This window comes from Schistocerca americana, chromosome 11 (genome assembly GCF_021461395.2).
Source record: "Schistocerca americana isolate TAMUIC-IGC-003095 chromosome 11, iqSchAmer2.1, whole genome shotgun sequence".
In the NCBI taxonomy this organism is placed as follows: domain Eukaryota; kingdom Metazoa; phylum Arthropoda; class Insecta; order Orthoptera; family Acrididae; genus Schistocerca; species Schistocerca americana.
The window spans coordinates 28,564,249-28,588,780 of NC_060129.1; the positions used below are offsets into that span (position 1 = coordinate 28,564,249).

General features: G+C 39.3%; 1 protein-coding gene across 6 annotated transcripts in view; it reads left to right on the forward strand.

The window, feature by feature from the left end:
* Nucleotides 1-24,532, forward strand: part of LOC124553631 (zinc finger protein 708-like) — a 91,347-nt gene that overhangs the window by 16,656 nt on the left and 50,159 nt on the right. For 4 of the 6 annotated variants that reach the window (XM_047127492.1, XM_047127494.1, XM_047127495.1 and 1 more), the window contains one exon: nt 15,141-15,233. In XM_047127492.1, the coding sequence (XP_046983448.1) occupies nt 15,141-15,233 (93 nt within the window). Of the gene's footprint in view, nt 1-3,504; nt 3,552-15,140; nt 15,234-24,532 lie in introns of all 6 variants that reach the window. The other 2 variants (XM_047127496.1, XM_047127497.1) reach the window with 1 other exon arrangement.

The following is a 24,532-nucleotide window of genomic DNA, read 5'->3' on the forward strand; positions in this document are numbered from 1 at the left end:
AACTATTCTTCCTAGCGAATTGGTTAATTACATTGTCAGTAGGACAATCGGTGTGAGGCTGAGTGTCCAACATAGATAAGTCATTAAGTCAATCCTTCATCACTGTCGACCTCTGCCATGTTGAAAAACCTCTTTCTACTGTAGCAATAGATGCAGGTAGACAAGCAAATATTTTGTACAGTGTGTGCAAAGTAGGATAGATCTAGGACAGAGAGACAATGCTTGCATAACAGAATCACAGTCATAAAGGGCATTTATGCTTGTTTGCTTGCATTGAAGAATCTGTCCCGTTAGTCTCTTTTTAAACAGTGTGATTCTTCTTCAGAGAATGGTAATTCAGTTAAGCACTGATTCAGTTTCTGTGCCAGATCATTACCATCATGTTTCAGTAGTTGTGAAGGCAAAAGTATGTTGAATTCTAAATGATAAATATTTTCTTCATCAAAACGTTCTCCATGTCAGTCGTAACATGGTCCAGTGTTGTAATAAAAAGTTTTTTTTCCAATATGTCATAGCATCATCATTATGATCACAGTTTTCCCTGTGTCTTTGTCTGCCTGTAAGACAAGGAACACTCATCTCCACATGTAACTGTTCCATAACTGCCTTTACCTCTTTAACAGTACGAGCAAAGTGGCTATCAGCATTAACTCTCATGCCATCATAATCCTTGAACGTCGAATATAATTTTGCTTTTGCCATTGCGACGTCCAAGATAGGGTCTTGTAAGATTTTGCTGACTGGATGTGTTATATGCATAATGTCATGCAGTGTAAACAGAGTGATAAGAAACTCGCAATTAGAAAGGGCTCAAAGGAAAATATTGGTTTTGGCAGCTGTAGTTCTATCCCTCCAACACTGTATTTCTTGAACTTCGCAAACTGTTTGGAGATTAGCTGCGAATTGAATAACAGCATCATGTTGCTCAACCTATCTCATTTGACAATGTGATTGGAGTGAGTGTTGTGTCTCCTCAAGGTTGCGAACCATTTGCTAGACACTGTAAAGACCGATACTACTTCTTCAATAGTACCAAGTGAGTTTCTCACACTTGTAACTTCATAACTGCAGGAGACAGCAAGGTGGAGCTGATGACTTCAACAACGGTGCTACTTGCACGTTGATAGCTTTCTTTTTTATTGTAGCCACAGCTCCTTTCAATTCTGACATATTAACTGAGCATCAATCACAGTCTATACACACATGGTTCTCCAGGGACTGAGAAAGGCTTTCCATTCCTCTTAAAATTGTAGTACCTAATAATTCACCAATAACACTACATTCATCTTGACACTCTTGAGGTTCATCATTAATGTTTCCACTGAATTCCTTGTCTTTACTGATGTCAATGAAACTCAAAAATCTTTCATGTAATTTGCCGTCACCCTCAACATATCTTGCAGCTAAACTCAGTTGGGTGATGTGTGCTATGTCTATAGTCTCATCGAAGATTATGCTGTAATAACAACAATATTTGATTTCCTCCAGTTATCCAGATAACATCACTGTTTCACAGCATGAAATAAGTTCGTTACATGTTGTTTTACGTATGTGAGTGACATTCGTTTTAGTGGTCTCAAGGTGATATTTTAGTTGCAATGCTCCAGTGTAAATTCTAAATCTTAGAAAAGCTCTAAAGTTTCCCATGTTACTTACTATAATTTCACAATCATTATCATTTTATAATAGACTCTCACGATCTCTGTCCCCACAGGGGAATATTTTGCTTTCCATGAGATATGATTGTTTTTATTATAGGTACAAGATGGTCTCTGTTTTCCCTAATGCTTTCCATTCTGTCTTGACAATTGATTTATGACATCAAATTTGCGTTCCTTGTGTTGCCAAAAATAATTTTGCTTATGTTGATGCTTCAACATGGTACTTAAGCTGAGTGTGTCTTAAGGTCACCATCTTTGCCAGTAAGTTTGGCAAACTTTGTTAGTGGTTCAGTCACAAGTTTCTTGGCGATAATGGATTTCTTTCCTCCAGCCATTTTATTATTCACAAAAGTTGTACAATTAATGCAAAGAAATCCTTTTCTAACTTGTGAGAACACCAGCCGAGGATACTGTTCAAAATGATTATCATGCACTTGTCTATGTTCAATCCACTGTTCAAAATGATTATCATGCACTTGTCTACATTCAACTTGCTCTCTCTTGTTGTGCTCAGAAGTAGGAAAGATATATCCTTTTCCAGGTTTCCTTGAAGCTGTGAGAAGCTTGTGTTTAATATCATCACTAATTTTTCCTGATGCTAATATATCCAAATAATTGGCAATATCCATGGGATTAAAGAAATCGGTCGATGAACTTTGTTGTGGAAGTTTTGACGAAGTGCTGGCACTGCCTTTACATCTGGCAGTGTTTTTGCAGCTGAATGGTGACTGGAATCACCAGATGTTTGTACTTTTTTCTTTATTACATACCGATCCATTTTATTAGATTGTTAAGATGTAGGTAAAATTAGATACAGTCATTCTTGAATACACACTTCATTTGCACTGAAAAATTCAACACGGGTACATTTAGCACTAAAACACACTCGGCCACACTCCCCATATTTCTATCACTAAGCACAACACTGACTGATGTCTGTGGTAATAGCCAAAAGTGCAGTTGTTCACTTTATCACTTCCAAGTTATTGCGAAGATTGTAGCTTTCAAACTGACTAGCTGGCAGCAACTCTGCTTCTCACATATGTATGTGGCTCAGTTGTTTTGAGAACATTCACTGCCAGAATGTCAAATGACCTTTCGGCCACTTATAAGTCGCACTGGTGATGTCCCCCACCCCCTCCCCCCCCTGAGCTAAGTTTTCAACAGGTGCTTGTCTAAATCATATGGCAGTGGTGGCTACAGCAGGGTCAAGATGAATGACAAAATTAGTAAATGTGGACAAGGGCTCTCACATTCCCACAAACAAGCAAAAGCTAAATACAGATAGAGAAAAGCTTACAGTATTGGTTTCCACACAGAAAGGCACAGTAAAAGAAAATTATTAGCACAAATATAATTATGCACCTGCTAATATTGCTACTGCAGAAGTGCTGTATTTGTTCCACACACATTGCACCACTCAATTAGCTTTTTTTCCTTTACAACAAATGCCACGATAATCTTTCAGTTGAGTGGCCCAAAAATTACATTTTTTATGCAATTCTTTTGTAGGGATAAATTTGTGATATTAGACATGGTGGATGCAGAGAAAGTCCACCCATCAAGTAAGAGATATCAGGAAAATAGTGGAAGAACAAATATGGATGTAAAAAGAGGGAAATTGCTGTAAACTTAACTTGAGTGGTGTGCATAGATATTCACTGACAGCTATAATTCTACCAAGAGTGTGACTGCATCATTACACTATTTGACTTGGAAAAGTGAAGAAGAGTAAACCAGCTGTGGATTTGTACTCTACTGCACATGAAACAAGTGGTCACTGCTTTTTACATCAAAGGCCATTCCTTGTGCCTGTTCATTAACACTGATAATTTCTCTCTAGTTTCAGGTTCCTAGGACAACGACCATGGATGTCCATATGGCATATATGTGAGTTGTTTTCTGTGACTTCTACAGGATTGCTAGTGGTGCAAGCAAAACAATTATATTTATTTTTATTTGTATGGGCTAAAGACAAATTCACAATTACAGTCAATTGTAAAATAATTAAATTTGTCACTTACATAGGATCCATAATTCACCACTTCAGTACTGTGACTGTGACACTGGAGAGAAGCAGAAGGGTCTTTTAGGGTGATTCATTGGCTGAAAAGGTCAAGGTGACAGTATTCAGATGGGATGTGAAATGTTAGGTCTCTCACCCCCCACCCCTACCCTTCCCCCCTTTGTTGTGCTTAAAACGTCTGGAGTTTGGGCACATCTTTTGCATTGCAGCACTAACTCCATCCGTAGAGACTGTGGATGAGTATCGCTTGCAAATGCCTCGCGTGCCTCTCCCCATCTGTGTCCATTGTAGAAAGCTCGCCAGATTACACTGTTTTCTAGAGAGTGAAGAAAGAACAAGAATACAGGACTCAGGACAAGCCTACTGTCAGAGATGCCAAAAGGATGTGCAAGCAGTTGCCCCCAGCATGTACTAAATGTCATATGCTACAGCTACAAAAACATTTCCCCTTTGCCAATGGTACTTCTTCCTGTTACTGTTTCTGTAGTGGGTCCTCAGGGCCACTCAACCATCACTGCCCCCCTGATGGTTTGGGGGCTCCCCTTTTGCTGCTTTCTCCACACCTGCTTTGGGGCCGATAGCTTCCCGTCCTCCAGGGACATATGTCCCCACCTCCCAGCCCGGAGACAAATGAACTTCTGGCTTCTCTTGCCAGGAAGGGGTCCTCGGGGACACTTCTGTCCCTGGTTTGCACTGGTCTACGACTGAACACCAGCAGGTGGCTGAAGGACACACAGGCTGTTGGCCACACTGCTTTATGATCTTCATCTTTACCTGAAACTGATTCAGAGAAGCCCTTGGCATCATCAAAATTCTCTAAGGAGAAGATAAGTGCTTAGAGGAGGAGGACCTTCCAGTGGACCCCCACACTAGTAGATCCCACCTGTTCAACTCCTGTGGCCAAGGCAGAGATACCAGCAACCCCTGAGGCCCCAGTTTGCTCCACACAATGGAACTCTGAATAGAGTTTGCACATATGGTCTGGATACACTGTATAGCAAACTTTAGCCCCTTGATACAGCTTTGGAGGCTGTGACTGTTCGGGTAAGTGCATTTCAGTACAGTACTGTCTGCAGTGTTTACCTCACTCCTGATGATAAAGCATGGCACACAGTTTTCTCTGTCATTGACCTTTCCATTTGCAGCTTTTGGCTTCTCCCATCCATCCACTGGGGAGTTCATACTGACCTGTGTGGTATCAACCATTCCACAATCCTCCTGTCCCTTCCTCAGCATCACTCCTCTGGATGCATGCCCAGATGGGCTCTCAACATTGCTGACTGGAGTGCTTTTGCCTTTCATGTTGGCCTTGACTCCCTGCTGCTTGGAGACATCAACAAGGCAGTCCAGAATATAATTCCAGCCATTCATTTGACAGGTGATTTAGCAATCTCCTGTTCCTTGGGCCTGTTCTGACAAGAGTACCTTGGCAGTCATCAGAGATTGCAGAGGCCATTAGCAATAGTAGGCAGGCTCTCCAGCACCGTAAGTGACACAAATCGATGGAGCATCTTATTTACTTCAAGTGGCTTCATGCCTGGGTCTGCCCCGATGAAATGATGTAAATAAGAACGCTGGGAGCTGCATGTTTCAGCCATCGGACCACATACCTTTCCTTTGCAGGTTTGACCTAAGATGAGACATGCCTACATGTACTAGACGCTAGTAGGTGTATCTGCCATTACCTTGAAATTGATCTGTCTTCACTGACCCAGACACCATGGCTGAACATGTTGCTCTTCATATGCTCGAGTCTCAGCATCTGAGAATTATCAACCTGTCTCTCATGTTCTCAAGCAATGGGTGGAGCAAAGGCAATTACCTTTTACTACATGCCACCTGGAGCTGTATGAAGCTCCATTCATTGAATGAATGGGAATTAATCAGTGTCCTAGCCCTCCGGCCTGATACAGCTCCAGAGCGAGGTCACATCCACAACCAAATGATCAAGCACCTATCAGTGGATTGTCAGCATCATATCCTTGCCATCTGTAACTGGGTCTGGAACGAGGACCAGTTCCCATCATAGCCATTAAAAGCATTATTGTAACAGTGCTGAAACTGGGTTAGCACCTCTAGAGATTGGCAGTTATCTCCCAGTAAGTTTGACCAACGTTTTCCATAAATTGCTTGAATGCACAGCGAGCTGGTGGCTGTGTGGCTCCCTGAGTCTCAGGGTTGTCTGGCTGCATACCCATGTGATTTTCGCCAAAGCTGTTCCACTACTGATAATCTGTTTTGCCTGCAATCTGACAGCCTACCAGCTTTTACCCAGTGTCAATTCATTACAGCTGTCTTCTTCAACCTGCAAAAGCTGTATGACACAAGGCAGTGACACCATATCGTTGCTACCTTACACAGGTGGGGTGTGTTGAATCCACTCCCAATTTTCATCTAGAACCTCCTGTCACAGTGTATGTTCTGGGTTCTAGATGGTGCTTCCCACAACACTTTCCATATACAAGAGAATGGAGTTCTACAGAGCCCTGTACTGAGTGTCCTTGTCTTTCTACAAGCCATCAATGGTCACGTCCAGCTGTGAGGTCATCAGTATCACCCTCCTTGTATGCTGACTATTTCTGCCTCTTACTATTGCTCCTCTAGTGTGGATGTGGCTGAATATAGACTGTAAGGCGCCATACGAAAGACGTGGCCATGGGCACTCACCCGTGGCTTTTGGTATTCAGCTGCCAAGACCCAGGTTACATTTTTCTGTCAACATTGTATGGTTCGTCCACAACCAGAACTTTATGTTGATGACAAACTACTCAATGTGGCAGGAACTTACTGCTTTTTAGGACTGGTCTTTGATTCTTAGTTGACATGAATTCCCAATCTTTTGCAGTGTAAGTGAAAGTGCTTGCTGCACATCAGTACGCTTTGTCACCTGAGTAACACCAGCAGGGGTGCAGAGTGCACTACGCTTCTGCAGCCTTACAAATCCACAATAAAACCCTGTCTTTGTTATGGGAGTCTGGCATATGGCACAGCATCATCATCGTCATCATTGTGGATACAGGATCTGATTCACCACTGTGGGGTTTGATTTGCAACAAGAGCCTTTTGAAGTAGTCCTGTAGACAGATAACACATGGAGGCTGGGGTCCATTCATTGTATATCAGGTGCCAACAACAGCTTCTCACTTATGCTACCTATGTTTGCAACTCTCCTCAGTATCGAAACTATCGTTCCCTCTTTCCAAACACGGAAACCCATCTTCCACAATGGTGACCCGGGTCAGGGATTTTGATTGCAGTCCACACACTGTCCCTCCCCTCCGAATTCCAGTTATTTCTTCCTCCACCTCTCCTCTAGGCCCACTCACATTCACCTCTGTGGGGAACCCATTGGTCACAGCTTTGTCTTGACCCATCATGAGGTCCGAGAGACACGGTCCCTCCTGAGGCCCTCTGCCACCCATTTTTGTCCATCCTTGGTACATCCTGGAGTTCAGCAGTAGTCTATACTGATTGCTTGATGGTTGCTGATCACGGGCTTGCTTACACTGTCATGGGTCATACTGAACTGCCTTCCTTGCTGGAAGCTGTAGTGTTGGTAGCCATCTCTTGTGCTCTTGAGCATATTCTTCCCTCCACTGGTGGGTCCTTCATCTGCAGCAGCCTCTTGACCAGTTTGAAAGCTTTCAACCAGTATTACCCTCAGCATCCCTTAGTCATTGCTAACCAGTATTCCCTTGAGCAATGTGGATGCTTAGTGATATTTGTTTGGACTCTGGGTGATGTTGGGATCTCTGAGAATGAACTTGCTGACAGCTTGCCCATATGGGCTACCAGTAAACTGGCTCTGGTAATTAGTATTCTGGAAACAACCTCTGGTCAGCATTACACCCAAGTTTTAGGAACCTGAATTACAGAATTAATCACTGTGAATTCAGACAACCAGTGATAAGGAGACTACGAATCTATGGAGGTCCTCCAAGCAAGTGTCTCACAAGCATTCAACCATCGTTTGGTGGCTCCACATCAGCTGTATCTGGTTGACTCATGGCCACCTCACTGTCATCAATCTCGTTCAACAGTGGTCTACATTTTGCTGTGCTGTTCAACCTAGCCACCCTGTGGCAGAATCTTAAACTCCTTAACTCACTACCCCTGGTGTTAAGAGATGATGCCTCAGTGGCTGACTTAGTTCTACATTTATTTCATGAAGAAGGCTTATGTCGCTCTCTTTAAGGGAGGGCAACTGAACCTTATCAGCTCATTGAGGGGTTGGCAGAACCAGAACACTCTGTTGCCTCTTCTGCCGAGACCAGGCTGCCGCTATCTGGGCTGGGTGGACCAGCCTGGTTCTCAGCCTACCTGCTCTTTTAGTTTTCTTCCCTCCTCTCACATTAATCTTTCGTCTCTGTACTTCTCTTGCCTTGTCCGTATTGATAGTCATTCCGAGGCAGTTTCTGAGTGAAGTACCTCTGGTAAATGGCGGGCCTGGGGATGTATGTCCCCTCATTGCATTCTGCTCCTGCTCTGTAGTGCTTCTTGCTGCTCCCGAAATGGGGCACCTTGCCTACCTTTAGTGCTCTGTTTCCCTTTTTTCTTTTTGTTCCTTATATTGGTTTGTGACCTTTCATAGACATTTGGGTTTTCTTCCTCTGGATTGTTTGTGGTAGGCTGTCTCATACCAACAGTCATGTAGACCTGCCTGCCTGTTTGAGGAAGTAGGGATGGAGAGATCTAGTAGTTCGGTGCCTTCAATCAGCCGACTGCCTCTGTCCATCTGCTAGCTTCTCTGTCCATCTGTTCCTGCCATCTCCCTCTCTGTCTGTTGTTCTTCCCTTCCTCTTGTCACATCATCCTGCCCACCTCCATAGGAGGTTGCTGGTTCTTACTTTCTTAGTATTTTAGTTTAGATAGTAATATGTGTACCTGGCTTCATTGAAGTCGAACCAGTGGTTAAGAGGTGACGGAAAACACATCCACTTTTGTAATATGTATGGTTACAGCTTATGCTGGTTGCTGCTTGGTATGTAAGAAATAATTTTGATTGATATTTTGGGGTCAGTCACACACTGTTGTGCTTGCCTTCAAGAATAAACAAAGCTTTGGTTTCAAATATATGAATTGTGGCACCACATTTTCTCACTGCCTGTTTCTAATATATATATATATATATATATATAAAAACAAAGATGATGTGACTTCCCAAACGAAGTGCTGGCAGGTCGATAGACACACAAACTAACACAAATAAACACACAAAATTCAAGCTTTCGCAACAAACTGTTGCCTCATCAGGAAAGAGGGAAGGAGAGGGAAAGACGAAAGGATGTGGGTTTTAAGGGAGAGGGTAAGGAGTCATTCCAATCCCGGGAGTGGAAAGACTTACCTTAGGGGGGAAAAAAGGACGGGTATACACTCGCGCACGCGCGCGCGCGCGCACACACACACACACACACACACACACACACACACACACACACACACAAGCAGACATATTTAAAGTGGTCTTTAAATATGTCTGCGTGTGTCTGTATATGTGTGGATGGATGTGTGTGTGTTTGCGCGTGTGAGTGTATACCCGTCCTTTTTTCCCCCTAAGGTAAGTCTTTCTGCTCCCGGGATTGGAATGACTCCTTACCCTCTCCCTTAAAACCCACATCCTTTCGTCTTTCCCTCTCCTTCCCTCTTTCCTGACGAGGCAACAGTTTGTTGCGAAAGCTTGAATTTTGTGTGTTTGTTTGTGTTAGTTTGTGTGTATATCGACCTGCCAGCGCTTTGTCTGGTAAGTCACATCATCTTTGTTTTTAGATGTATTTTTTGCACGTGGAATGTTTCCCTCTATTTTATATATATATATATATATATATATATGAATGTGGCCAGCTATGGACCACATACAACATAAGACTTATTGTGTTTCTTTTTCTTCCATTCTTCCCAGTACTTCTTCATTTTCTCGCCAACTGCTCGTCTCTGTTCATCTGTCCACACTCTCTTGGGTCGAGGTTTTGGCGCATCTTCTTCATAGTTTGCGTTTTCTATAAGTAGCCTAAAGTTATTACTGTCACGTATTATTTCTTCTGTAGCACCTATTTTGTTGGCGTCTTTCTTTACTGCTTCTATCCATCCTACGGTGTTTTTCAGCTTACTAACGTAATTAAAAATTTTCTTTGTAATTCGTGTTTCTTCCATTCTTTTTAAATGTCCATAAAATTTTAGCCGTCTCTTCCTCATTGTATCTGTGATCTTTTCTGTATTTTTGTATAGGTCTTCATTTCTCCTTTTAATGCACCTGTTTTCCTTGTTTTTCTCAGGACCTAGAATTTTTCTTAATATTTCTCTCTCTCTTTTTTCTAGTTCTCTTAATTCGCCTTTCTTATTCAATGTTAGGCACTCTGATCCATATGTTGCTTGTGTCCTAATAACTGAATTATAATGTTTAATCTTTGCTTGTATGGATATTGATTTCTTATTGTAGTAGTTTTGTGTTAATTTATATGCAGATTCCAACTTTTTTATTCTTTCTTTATTTGTTGTGTTATCCAGTCCATTGGCTTGGATCCACTCTCCCAGGTATTTGAATCTATCAACTCTTTTAATTTTTCCATACTTTGTTTTCATAAACTTTTCTGTATTATGTTTGTGTTCTATATACTTGGTTTTTTCGTAGGATATTTTTAGCCCAGTCTTTTCAGCAGTCTCGTGTAACATATCAAGCATAACTGTTGCGTCTGTTCGGTTTTCAGTTATCAATGCCATATCATCCGCAAAGGCTAAACATTTTACTTCAAATTTGTTCTTTCCTTGGCCCATGCTTATACCCTTTGTGCCTCTGTTTTTTAATGTGTTTTCCCATGTTTTTACTACTTTATCTAAAACCAAGTTAAAGAGAATTGGGGACAGTCCGTCAACTTGTCGAACTCCTGTTTTGATTTTGAATGGTTCAGAAATTTCGCCTTGAAACTTAATTCTTGATGTTGTATCTGTGAGCGTTTGTTCAACAAGTCTTCTGGTGTTTTCATCTATCCCTGATTCATAAAGTATCTGGAATAGTGTTTGTCTGTCAACTGAGTCGTAGGCCTTCTTGAAGTCTACGAAAGTAACTACTGTATTTTTATTTTGTATAGCTCTCACTCTCAAAATTGTTTTTAAATTAAGAATCTGTTCTGCACATGATCTACCTTTTCTAAATCCTGCTTGATAATCTCCTATATTAGGTCCTGCTTGTTCCTCTATTCTATTTAAAAGTGCTTTAGAAAGTATTTTGTATGTCACTGGTAACAAGGATATGCCCCTGTAGTTGTTGGTGTCTGTTTTATCTCCTTTTTTATGGAGAGAGCGGATCAATGCTTGTTTCCAGTCACTGGGTATGATTCCTTTTGTCCAAATGTCTTTAATTACTTTGTGAATTTTCTGACATTTGGATAAGCCCCCTAGTTTCCACATTTCTGCCACTATCCCATCCTCACCTGGTGCTTTGTTATTCTTCAATGCTTTGATAATCTTTTCTATTTCTTCTACTGTAGGTGGTTCCGATGGTGGATTTTCATGTTGTGGTTTTTGAAATTGTAACCTGTCATTAGGCTCCTCACAATTTAATAGATTTTCAAAGTATTCAGCTAAGATTTGGCAGTTCTCTTTATTGCTTAAAACCATTTTTCCATTTTTATCTTTAAAATGTAAACTTGGTGACTGGAATCCTGTTAAAACTTCTCTGAAAGTCTTATAGAAGTCTCTAGTGTTGTTCCTTTTGAAATCAGAATCCATTTCTTCTAATCTGTCTTTGTCATATTTTCTTTTCATTGATCTGATGATTTTTGCTGTATTTTTCCTTTCTTCCTTAAACTCTTCCCAGTATTCGTGTTTCTTATTGCTGTTCCATTTTTTCCATGCCTTTAGTCGATTGTCAATTGCTTCATCTCACAGCTCATTCCACCATCTGTGTTTTGGTATTCTTCGTGGCTGTCCCATTTCTTTAACTGACTCTATCATTGTTTCTTTAATTTCTTCCCAATTATCCATTTTTCTTGTGTTTAGTATAGACAGAATTTGTCCTGCTTTTGCAGGAGAAATTTAGTGTTTACTCTTGGAAATCTTCTTGGTTTTGGTTTAGGTTTGTTTGGTTGGAACATGGTCTTTATTTCTGTCAGATAATGATCTGAGTCTATGTTTAGGCCCTTCCTCACTCTGACATCCAAGATTTCCTTCTAGTTGTGAGTCGTTGTTGCCACATGGTCCAACTGATATTCACCTTGATTTGGATTAGGTGATACCCACGTCTTTTTCTTTCTTGCAAGTTTCCTGAAACATGTCGACATTAATTTTAGATTAAACTGTCTACAAAAATCTATGCCTTTCCCCATTTCTGTTGGTTCTTGCATGTGCTGGATAATCTCCAACTACTGATTTAAATTTTATTTCTTTGCCAACTTGTGCATTAAAGTCTCGCACTAAAATTTTTATATGTTCTTTTGGTAATATGGATGTTTCGTGTTCAAGCATTTCCCAGAAATCTTCCACTTTGTCAACATTTGTTCTGTTATGTTGGTTAATAGGTGCATGTGCATTTATAATAGTGTAGCGTTTATTACCTGACTTGAACGTCAGTAATGAAATTCGTTCTGATGGGAAGCTAAAATTAGTTATTGATTCCGTAAGTTGCTGTTTGACCATAAATGCGGTCCCTAATATAGTTGTATTATTGGAATTTTTAATGGCTGGTTTTCCTTTGTAGATCCTGTATCCACCTGATTCAAATGCATTTTCGTCCAGATACCTTGTTTCTTGAAGAGCTAATATAAGTATGTCCCCAGTAGATGTTTTTTCTTGGGTCTTATCTTTGAAGAAGTACTCGGAAGCTCCGACTCTTCCTTACATGATGTTCTAGGCTCTCCAGAATCCAAAGGCCTAGTTGCACCGCCATGAATAGCAATGGAAGATTGGTTACTTCCTGGAGTAGTTTCCATTTTGAAATTTACCATCATGTCTTAGGTTAAAGTTTGGTTTGGGGAAAGGTAGTTGATCCTTTCAATGATAAAAATTCAAGCATTTAGCTTAGAATTATAAGTGAGGCCGCCACTAACATGTGGGACAGACGCCTTTTGCAGCCGCCCACTGTGGGAACAGACGCTACAGTCTGGTGCTTTTATATAAAAGCCTGCCTCTTCCACCAGTTCCGCTGTTCTGATGATCTTCATCGCCGCCTTCACTGCCGTTGAGGTCTTCACCGTTTCCCTGGCTAGGGACCCTCACGAGGTACTATCACCCGGGCCAGGTGAACCAAGGTTTTTTAACGAGGTGTTACTCCTCCCTCTCCTCCTTTTTCAACCGGGCTTGGGACCAGCTTTGGCGGAGTTCACTAGGCCCTTCAGTCTTTTCCGTCTTTAATGTGTCTTAGAGAGAGAGAGAGAGAGAGAGAGAGAGAGAGACTTTTAAACAGATCTTGTGTAGAAGCTGTTACGGCCATAACACTAATAATTTTATATATATATATATATATATATATATATATATATATATATATATAAAAACAAAGATGATGTGACTTACCAAATGAAAGTGCTGCCAGGTCGATAGACACACAAACATACACACAAAATTCAAGCTTTCGCAACAAACTGTTGCCTCATCAGGAAAGAGGGAAGGAGAGGGAAAGACGAAAGGCTATGGGTTTTAAGGGAGAGGGTAAGGAGTCATTCCAATCCTGGGAGCGGAAAGACTTACCTTCTGGGGAAAACAGGACGGGTATACACTCGCGCCCACACACACACACACACACACACACACACACACACACACACACACACACACACATATCCATCCACACATATACAGACACAAGAGGACATATTTAAATATGTCTGCTTGTGTCTGTATATGTGTGGATGGATATGTGTGTGTGTGTGTGTGTGTGTGTGTGTGTGTGTGTGTGCGTGTGTGTGTGTGCGAGTGTATACCCGTCCTTTTTTCCCCCCTAAGGTAAGTCTTTCCGCTCCCGGGATTGGAATGACTCCTTACCCTCTCCCTTAAAACCCACATCCTTTCGTCTTTCCCTCTCCTTCCCTCTTTCCTGATGAGGCAACAGTTTGTTGCGAAAGCTTGAATTTTGTGTGTATGTTTGTGTTAGTTTGTGTGTCTGTTGACCTGCCAGCACTTTCATTTGGTAAGTCACATCATCTTTGTTTTTAGATATATATTTCCTACGTGGAATGTTTCCCTCTATTATAACCATATTATATATATATATATATATATATATATATATATATATATATGTATATATAATTATTGTTATGGCCATAACAGCTTCTACACAAGATCTGTTTAAAAGTCAGTCTCTCTCTCTCTCTCTCTCTCTCTCTCTCTCTAAGACACATTAAAGACGGAAAAGACTGAAGGCCCTAGTGTTTGGGTAAAGCAAGATCCCGAACTGAAACAACATGCTGATGGGTCTGAGCATAATGTAAGTTTTCACACAAGCACTGTATTGTGGAGGAAGTGTTGTAAGAATGTCATGACACAAATATGGGGCATTAGAGCTAAATTATCATGGATAGTGTAAAATTGTAACCTATGGTACCAGCTATTTTCAAGAATGTTTGTGATTGTCCAGTTGACTCTAGTTAGATGTGTCATTTGTAGGTTATTACCAATAGTATTTTAACAGCACTTGTTACAAGCAAATCTTTATGAACCATTACCCTTGCATTAATTTTTTTTATTATGGTTCTATGTAATGAATGCCTTAAGTATGTATTTGGTGTCAACAGAGCAAGGAAGACTTCCTCTTGGAAGTAATTGTTAATCTTGTTACATGTCTCTGTGTCACAGTGCTGTAACAGATGATGGGGAACTATGATACGTGATGGGTATATTGTAGAGTTCCCAGTCACTATTCACTGTAGTATTTACATCATTACTGAAACCCTGCATTGGGTGTATGTAATTCATTATGATTTTCCTCCAGTACACATGAGATAAATTTGCATTGTTTCCTAAAGAGCAGGCACTGAAAATACATCATGATATGGCAAGAAGCTGTGTAAATAACATTAAATTTGGTTAATTTTGATGATAATGTGTGGAATGCCATATTCATTTGATAAATGACCAAAAAGTGCTGTTTATGGGTTTACAGCTAGATTATTTTCATCTCTATATTATCTGAGTTTTTTTAATTGTTGCCACACACACATATCAAGTTTGTATATGGGAGTATGACCACTCTATAGAGCAGGCCATAGGGCCTCTGAAATCAGAGTAGATTATGTGACAGGAATAGAAAGTGAAAGTATGCCAAATAAATACTACACAGTCGCTGATAACAAAATCAGTGCAATAAGAACTGATTTGGATGCATTGAGACACTCACTCTTCCCAATTGATAAAAATCACTGCAAAGTTGGATGATAGTCATAAGAAAGGAATATTGAGAGCTGTGTCATACACACAGAAGTTAGCAAGCAGATATAATTCAGATTGTTTTCTTCTTTCAGACTGTTAAAGATCCGTTGGGAATATCTTGGCCCACTGATTTTATCAAGGAGGATCCCGAATTAAATTTGGAAATGAATGTAACTGAGAATATTGTAAGTATTCACATCTCAGACGTATTGTTTGTAGTTAAGTAATAAGTCTTTTAAGTGTGTAGAGTAAAAGATGCATTCAGTGGAATTGTCACAGATTGTCAGTTTTCTGGAACTTGTTGCTGTTCGTAATTGTAGAGTGTTCTTATACTCTTGCACTTGACTTTCATATCACCTGTTGAATGCTGACTGCTTTAAATAGAAGTGGAAAGGGACTGGTGGTGAGTATAATCCTGTTTTCCATAGCTCATGTTGATATCAACTATACTGTATAATGGCTGTGTGTGATGGTCACAACATTAACATTTAGATGAAGTGTAAGTTGTAGTAGTCTAGGTCATTAGAGTAATATTCCTCCTTTCAGTAACTCCTGATAAATACAATTCAAAAGAACATTGGCTGTTCTTATCTCTTATGTGAATCATAGTTATTCTTTTTTTTTGTGTTTTGAAAAAGAGATAAAATTGGTGTGTTGTAGATCAGCCCTAATAGTTTGGCCACAACCTGTACATATTGTGGCAGCTTCTGTGGTACCTGTTGTATTAGTTACAAAATTTTCAATAGTAGAAAAACTCTGTGTATGGCTTTGGTGAATGATTGTACATAGATGAAGCCATGTGTGGCCTCACCATTTGAGTCCTGACAGATCTAAAGAAGAAATACTAATTTTTTGAAATATGCTTTATGACCTTGCTAAGGGAAAGAGATGCTCACATTGATAAACATGTCACAGGAATGAAATTGGACAGACTGGGAGTATTCAACACACAATTGCAGAAATTTTGGTACTGGCTCATTCTTGATCTCATTGTTCATAAACTTCCTGCAGTTATAAAGGATTCTTCATGCACTGAAATGTTGATTTCTTCAAACAAGCATACAGGTCAAGGAACCAAACTATCATGCTATGGACAAGTTGGGGAGTATGTAAAGGAGTGTAGCTGATTCACAGCTAACAGGCAAAGACTTAATGTCACAGAGCCTCATATTATGCCATTTTAAACTAATTAAAGGGATGCATTTGCATCACAAGTAGACAGTACAGTAAGTGAAACAGTAGTAGTGTTGTTCCACAAGAAGGGTTTCATAGAAATGAGAATGTCATGCATAGAAGTCAGGGATGTGCATATGGGGAGTTTGGCTAAAAGAACAAACTGTAGGGTGTTCTAGAGCATAGCTGTAGTTGGAAAAGTGGCTGGATTGTAGTTAGTGACCACTAATCATAAAGATACAAAAGGCCTCCGCATGTAGCCCAAGAAATCACAGGTCAAACAAGATACCTCCATGGCACAAGGGCCAGAGGTTCAGGGATAATGTCCACTGCATGGAGTGCTGCTCCCACAGCAAGTGGGCAGAACAGTGTGTTGCTGGTTGTGTGTTCTGGAAATCCATGTCATGTGGTTGGCACTGAAATCACTGATGTGTACCCCACTTGTTACTTTGCAAATACGTAACTCTGCTTAAATAGTGGTGGATACATGAGCAAGTCTATGAATGGGATGTGTGACCATAACAGTGATCCTGAGTAGCACATGCAGCTGTGCAGTGAACATATTAGCTCTGTCAGCAAGAGTGACATGCAGTCTTTGTGGTCTCAGTAGCATAAAATGCTAGGGCTTAATAATGATGCTGGCCAACAAGATTCTGTGTTAGCAAGAGCAAGCTAGCAAGATAGCAATGTAATACTTTGTTGGAGAAGCAATTCAATGGCAGGCTGCTGCATCTGTTACTGGTAGGTTCAAACAACACACAAGTGTTACAGAGATGCATCAGAAACTCAAATGAGAATTCCCAGACAAAGGGGTGACGTTCTTTCGAGGAATGCTATTCAGAAAATTTAGAGAACTGCCATTTGAAGCTGACTGCTGATCGATTTTGTTGTTTCCAACATACATTGCACATAAGGACTATAAAGATAAAATTCGTGAAATCAGGGCTGATATGGAGGCACATACAGTCTTTTTCCCTCGTATTTGCAAGTGGAATGGGAAAGGAAATGACCATCAGGGTTATGGGGTACCCTTTGCCACGCGCCATTCGGTGGATAGCGGTGTATCAATGTATATGTAGATACTAGGTAAAGTAAGTAGCTGACTAATGTAGTAGGAGTAACAGTGATATTTTAGTAGTATATGTACATGTTCGTACGCACATACATACATAAATACATACAAAATAATCTATTAGAAGTTCCCATAATTAGCAGTGTGAGTAGATTAGCACTAGTCACTAGCAGCTGGTTGTCAGTATTCCTGTGGGAGCTTCTGCCTTCAGATCTGCACCCTGGCTCATCCCACATCCATCCACATCATTTATAGAATGCAATGTGTAAATCGAAGTGTGAACAAATGGATATGATTAACACCCCATCTCTAGCCACAGCAGAGGTACAGTGTTGAAAGCAAATTTAATGACAAAAATTCTGGAACATTCAATAATAAATGCAACCCATCAAGACAAATTAAGGTTATCATATTTTACTGAAAGAAGTTATACCTGTATGATCAGTTCCTCAGGGTGATCAAAATCATCAGATTTCACAGGACTATAACTTTGTCATAAATAAAGATATAGAATTGGGGTCAGATTTTTACTTCTATACATTCCTGAAAAGCCTTTATTTACAAAGGAACTATAAGATTTTCCCATTGTGTACAATTTGTGTCTGCACATACAACATTAATGTGCTTCTCACAGCTGTGTTTAGGATCAGATTCATCATTTACTGATCACAAATATCAATTCTTTTCAACTTCTTCAGACTTGACCCATGCATTTACAAGCATGTCAGTTTAGGAAACTCACTGCTATTGCCATGTAGCATCATAGTTCAAAGTTGTTGGAAGAGGAAGCACATAGGTGGAGCGTTCCACAAACTCCCACCAATAAAAAAAGATATCATACTGTGAGATGAAGCAAATTTCAAGGTTAGGTCGGCAGACCATTATAGCTGATCAGTACCTCAGGCAGATTACTGTTAAGAAGTGCTCTTTCGTGCAGGTTCCAATGTGCAGTGGTGCACCATATGAAAAATTGTTTCCGATAATTTTCCATCTCTGCTGTTTTGGGTCCATTTGTGTGTTTTCTTATAATGTCAACTTACTTCTGTTTGTTACAGAACTCCCTTTTCCTCAGATTCAATTCAGTGATGGTATCACTAAACTGTTAATCACATTACATAAGTTGAATAATAAATCGTGATCACTACCAACAAACTTCTTGTCCCATATTGCACAGCACATTACCCTTATTAATGTTGCAGCTACCAGTTAAAGTCTTATCCCTTGAAGACTCATTTTATAAGATGTAAAGTAATCAGAAATGACCTGCTACTGGAATTACTAGACATTATTGGCCATACTCTGAGTGAAACATACTGCATACAGTTCCTTGGTGTCTGCTTGGATTTCATATTGAAATGGGGTCAACAAATTGGTAAACTTGTCGATTCCCTCAGCGTTACTCACCTAGAGGCAATTACGATGGCTTCTTTTGGATTTTTCACTTTTTTGAATTATCTTCTGGCACAGCCAACTAGAAATAAATAAAATATTAGTTACTTAATGTAAAAACCAAGAGTTATGTAGTGACATGAAGGTGCAAGATTCCCTAGGTCAGTGAAGAGGTTTATGCAAGGTGTTCATATCACATTCCTACTACAAGATTGTGTTGGATAAATACTAATTTGTTCATAGCTGCCATGCCCTATAAGATTATCCCATTGGATAGTACTGAGTGAAAGCATGCTAGGAAGCATTTCTGCAAGTTGACACTCTGGACGAACATTCATTAATGGCAAGGCAGAAAAGTATGAGCTATTTGGTTGACTCATTCTCATGCTGGTGCCTCCTTAATCTATTACCGATTCGAATGCCCAAGAACTTAACACATGGATCCTCATCCAGTGTCTGTCCCTTGTATCTGTGTCATTTGGATCAGTTTGGAACTGCACGATGTGTGTTTATGAAAGTATAAAGTTTGAATTTTGGTTCTGTTGCTGTACACCAGTTGCAAGCATGTTCCATTATTCTCCTGGCTGTTTCTATTATGAATGTGTTTGCCAGTTATCAGTGTACTCGTGTCATCAGCAAGCATTGCAGATTTTGGAGGCACGTCCAATGGTTTTAGCACAACATTCATGTAGTTCAGTATACATCAAATGATGAACCCTGTGGGACATCGTATTAATTGTTTCCCCATTTTGTAATCAGTTTTACTCCCAAGGTATCATTTATTACTAGGACACAGTTTTTTGTTGCTAAGCTAAGATTCAGTTCTTGTAAGTGTAATTCTTTTAACACCATAACAGTGTTGTTTACTGAGTAAAGGGAGAAGAAGGTTTCAATGTGATGCCAATAAGTTTTCTCCACTTGTACTGCATATTTGTCATGCTGTGAAGTCAACACAGTATTTTAGTTATTAGGTTGCTACAATCATCACAAGATGATTTCCTGCTTCTGTCACTAAATGATTCTTGTGATTTGACCATTCATCTGATGAAACTGGTGTCTGGTGAAGTATACACTTCCTGACTGAGTCTGATGGATCTAATTTCAATGGTCACTTTTTCTACCTAGTGTTTTTGGCTGCTGTTAAGAAATTGTTTTCATGGCCTGATATTTTTTCAGTTTTTCTAAATATTAGGCTGGTGCATAAGTTTTTAGCACTTTCGTTTTGCATGTTGGTATTTCAGTTGCTGAGGGTTTATTTATCATTTGTAATTTTTTATTTGTAGTTCACTGTTGCTGTTTGAGTTTACATATTGTCATTTTGTCATTTGGAGATACTGAGTGGAACTGTGGTCACTAGAAAGTGGAGTGCCAAGTGGAGAAATAGCACTGTTTATATATTCATCTGTTTGGGCACTATAGAGAGGTAACAAAACTGTAGGCAGCCAGAAACATTTGTGCCCTGTTCATGTTTAATGCCACTGGACAGAGCTTGGCAAGAAAATGGTTTTTTCATTCTAAGGGGATTTTTTTATGCCATTAGTGACTTACCTTCACAGTTTGATGATCATTTAAATATATTAATTCACAATGATCATTGTTATTGTTCTTGAGAACTGGCAAATTCGATGAACTGTCATCATTTCAGGACCTTCTGACATTCACGTGCAGTGGAGAAGGCTCAAAAATAGGGTGTACAGATACTACATGCACTAAACCAAAATCACAAAAATGGACGGCCATATGTGCATCCTTGGTTGCCTGCCATCAGTTGCTTGTGAACAAGACTAATCATTCTTGCCATATATCATTATGGTGATCAGAAGTGGTGGCTTTGTACTAAAATAAGGAAAAGAAAGGAATGGTTGGGCCCAAAGAAAGCAACAACAAAAAGCATCCACAAAAGATAGTGTTGTACAACCTGTGTGGTTTACTATGAATTGCGTCCTTGAGATGTAACCACTGATTACTGCTGACATTTACTGTCAACAACTGAGGTGTGTTGCAGATGCAGTACATGAACAACAACCAGGAAGACTATTCCAGGATAACACCTGCCCGCCATCTGTTAGGCTGACCAAAAAATGGTACATAGGAGTTGGGTTTTGAAGTAATTTCACACTCACCTTATTCAACCGATCCTGCACCCTCAGATTTTCTCCTTTTCTGTGATCTATTGAACAACCTTCAAGGAACTCCCTTTTCAGATGAAAATGCCCTCTGAACCTTGCTCACTGAGTTCTTCGCCTTAAAACCACGTGACTTCTACAGTTACAGAATGAGTCATCCCAGCTGGGAGACTGCTGTAAATAGTGAAGGAGAACATTTCATTGATTATCTCTTATTTGTATCTGTTATCCACTTAAACTTGTAGAAAAATGCCATGAACCATATACCAAACAAATACTTGCTGCAGATGGGTACATATGCCTTACATTTTTTTTCCTTTTACTGGTAAACTGTTTTTTCTTTCATTTCTGTCTCACCAGTATGTAAAATGTTCAAAATAATACTTCGTCTGTTAAGCCCAATGTCTGAGTTCAGATGTTGCTATCACAGATTGGTATTGTACATACCTTTTACAACACAGTTAACTTGGTGAATGTGTGCTGAGTCTTCAGTGATTAATTACATTGTCTTTAGTTGTCTAGTTCATAAGAAATTTAATATTTTCTCAAAATAATTCTGATCCCCAATTGAGGTTATGGCTGAGTAAATGTCAGAACATTCTTAATTTCTTGTCTTAAAATAATGTGGCTCTGTTGAGAGGTTAATGCAATCTGTGCACCATTGTTTCTCAGAATGTTGGAGTACTGTGTGGTGCAGCTGCGTTGCGACAGTTATCCAACATTAAAGCTAATTACTCTTGTTCTGAGGTATCGGTTTAAGTAATTTTAATGAATAACCCATAGGGTGCATTGAAATATTATCAAAAAATGAGCATAGCTTCTAAAAGTAATTCCGTATGAAGAAAATGCAATGAAGAGTGACAGAACCTGTAAATTAGTTAATAAATTTGTTTACTTCATTGTAGAAATGAGTGAAGCACTAAATATCCACCAATTGATATTGGAAATAATTTGAATTTGTTGCATGATCAGTAGGCCTGGTAGTTGTAATGGACAGAGATAAAATTATTTTTTAATGGAATACAACAGTATACTTACTCATTAAAGGTCAGTTGAATCAAAAATACAATTCAGCTGAGGAAAGAGTGAATCCAAGTTTTCCTCTTGGGCAATCACACGTATGAAAAGTGAGTTCCATTAATTTTTATAGTAACATTTCCTTTTCAAAATGATCGATAATGCGTTAACACAGTTGGCTGTGTGCAATTAAAGATAGCACCTGAAACAATTTTTTAAAATTGTGTTTAAATCAGAAATTATTTGAGTTGCACCCTTCCTGCAAGATACAAATACATAAGGACTGTGTTATATTAGGCGTCCAATAATTGTATCAAAAACTTGAAATCTTGAAGATAAGTCAAAAACTAATTGCATTTGGGACACCACAGATTCTATACAAAACTCACAAAAATAGTGTCATTCATAATGCAGTTTTTGATACTCCAACAAAGTAAAACTATACGTATATCATAAGATTTAAATACATAGGTCTCAATTTTTCGTTACATTACATTTTCGTATAAAAAAAGCAAGATTCATCTTGCAACACAGTTGTAGGTCCCAATTCTAAAGACATAAGTGAAATCTGTTGCTTTTAAAATAATCTTTGGTTAATTTATTAATGTTCAAATTTGTTCAGTTCTAACAAAAAGTGCTGTCCCTTTTGTATTGTGTGAATAAATTGTAGCCTTTGGAATGGGTTTCAAAAACATTACCATAGCTTCTGCATTTTCAGAGATGCCATAGAAATTGTTTTATGCCTTTCGCATTTAAAATTTCTGTAGTGCCAGACAATCCAGGATTTATCAGATAAACATGCACACCCTTGCCAGCATCTGTTGCAATGGTCTTCATCTGCAGCATTTGATCCCTACAAGAATTATTTTACACCTCTGAATACCCAGCACATCTTTGATGGGTTGCATCCTTAGTTACGAGAAGATTTTTGGTTTTTTTCAAGCTTCAGGGTTGTTGTGACAACAATATTATGATACCTTATGGTAAAAAATAATAATAGTTTCGAATATGAGCAAAAATTTAGACATGAATGTAAGTTGTGCTCACTCATTTGTCCATAAACCATCTTCCAGCACCATAAAACATGGTTTTCACTTGAATCTGAGTTTGTGCACATTTATAAAAATCTGTATCTCAGCCAGTATACCATTTTCTGTGTTTCATCTGCTTCCACACCCCTCTCATTGTACCACCAATAGCATCCATGACAACTTTACCACGTCATGCAGCAAAGAATAACAATCCATTTCCACTTCAAATACTTTCAAACAGAAATTGGATAATGTACTTGTTTTCTAATAAAGTATAGCCATCTCAACAAATTGTCAACTTTTTTGAGAGATGACATTTTCTTCTTTACATCACCTTTAATTTGTATAAGAACACAGTAACACACTGTTTCATGTGTTAGATCTCATTAGCCATGATGGCATGATAAAATGTTTCTGCAGCATCCAGGCAAAGCCTGTACTTGTTCATGTGATGAATGAACACTTTTGTCTTCATTAAACAGAGAAAAATTTTCTACGAAGTCGGTTTGTAGATCTCCAGATTTGAGAGATCCATTTTGCACATATCCCCAATTCAGCAGATTGTGAGTGTTTAATGAAGCAGGGAAATATTAAATATAAAAGTTGCTTACCAATTTCTGACCCTTACATCAGCAATGGTACCATTAATGTCTGTATATTTTAGTTGCCTGTCAACATAAATCCATTTTTCCATTTTACTACTTTGTCAGTCAACTTCATTATTTAATGTGGAGTGAAGTTTAGAAGTTACAGTTTTTACACTTTATACATGAGTTCGTAGTACACATCAATTAACAGTAGACCATATGTTCCAGTAACTCCTTACCTCAAGAAAAGATGCTCTTTTCGGAGCATTCACCAGATAGTTGGCATGATACCTACATACATACATAAATACAGGTGTATTCAAAACGAACAAATTTGTAACGAACGGAAGTAATTTTTATTTGCTCCAGTTCTGTGTCTGCCTAAAATTGCTTGTAAGCTCCCAGAGCCGAAAATACTATGTTGTGTTTTTGAAAAACTCTGTGCATTTTAGTTTCAGGATCTTTAGATAATTAGTACCCTATGTGTCACCTGCTTGACAGATTGTCATATCTGTTGTAAAAAAATTCAACTGTTTGCTTCTCTTTTTATGAAACCTTGTTATTCAGTTTGTGGTGTTAATGTTTGCTTAAACATTATGGAAGTTGTTGTACTGGAACAATTAATTTGTTAGTTACTGCGTATTTCCGAGTTGGGCTGTCTGGATGTAGCTACCCTTTCACTCTCTCAAATTTACTATCCATTATCTTTAACAGAAATCTAGTATTAATAGTGTGTAACAATGCACCAGTCTTCATATACAGATCCCACAGGGGGCCCACAACTCTTTTGTGGATACGTGCATGGCAAGCATGGGGCTCCGAGCTAGTGCAGTTCTCCTTCCTTTCTGGGCTGCCCTACCCCCCTTCCTCATCCCTCCTCGTCCCCAATCCTTCCCTCCCCAATCCTTCCCTCCCCGTTTCCTCCCCTTCACATTCCCTCTTCTTGGGAGTAATGTATCGAGCCTTCGCCCAGAGACGGGCGTTTGAAAACTCCAGGATCCTGTTTCCTTTCTGTTTCTCCATCCTCACGCTTTCTTGCTCTATTGGTCTTTCCCTGCGTTCACTCTTCTCCTCGCTTTCATGCCCTTA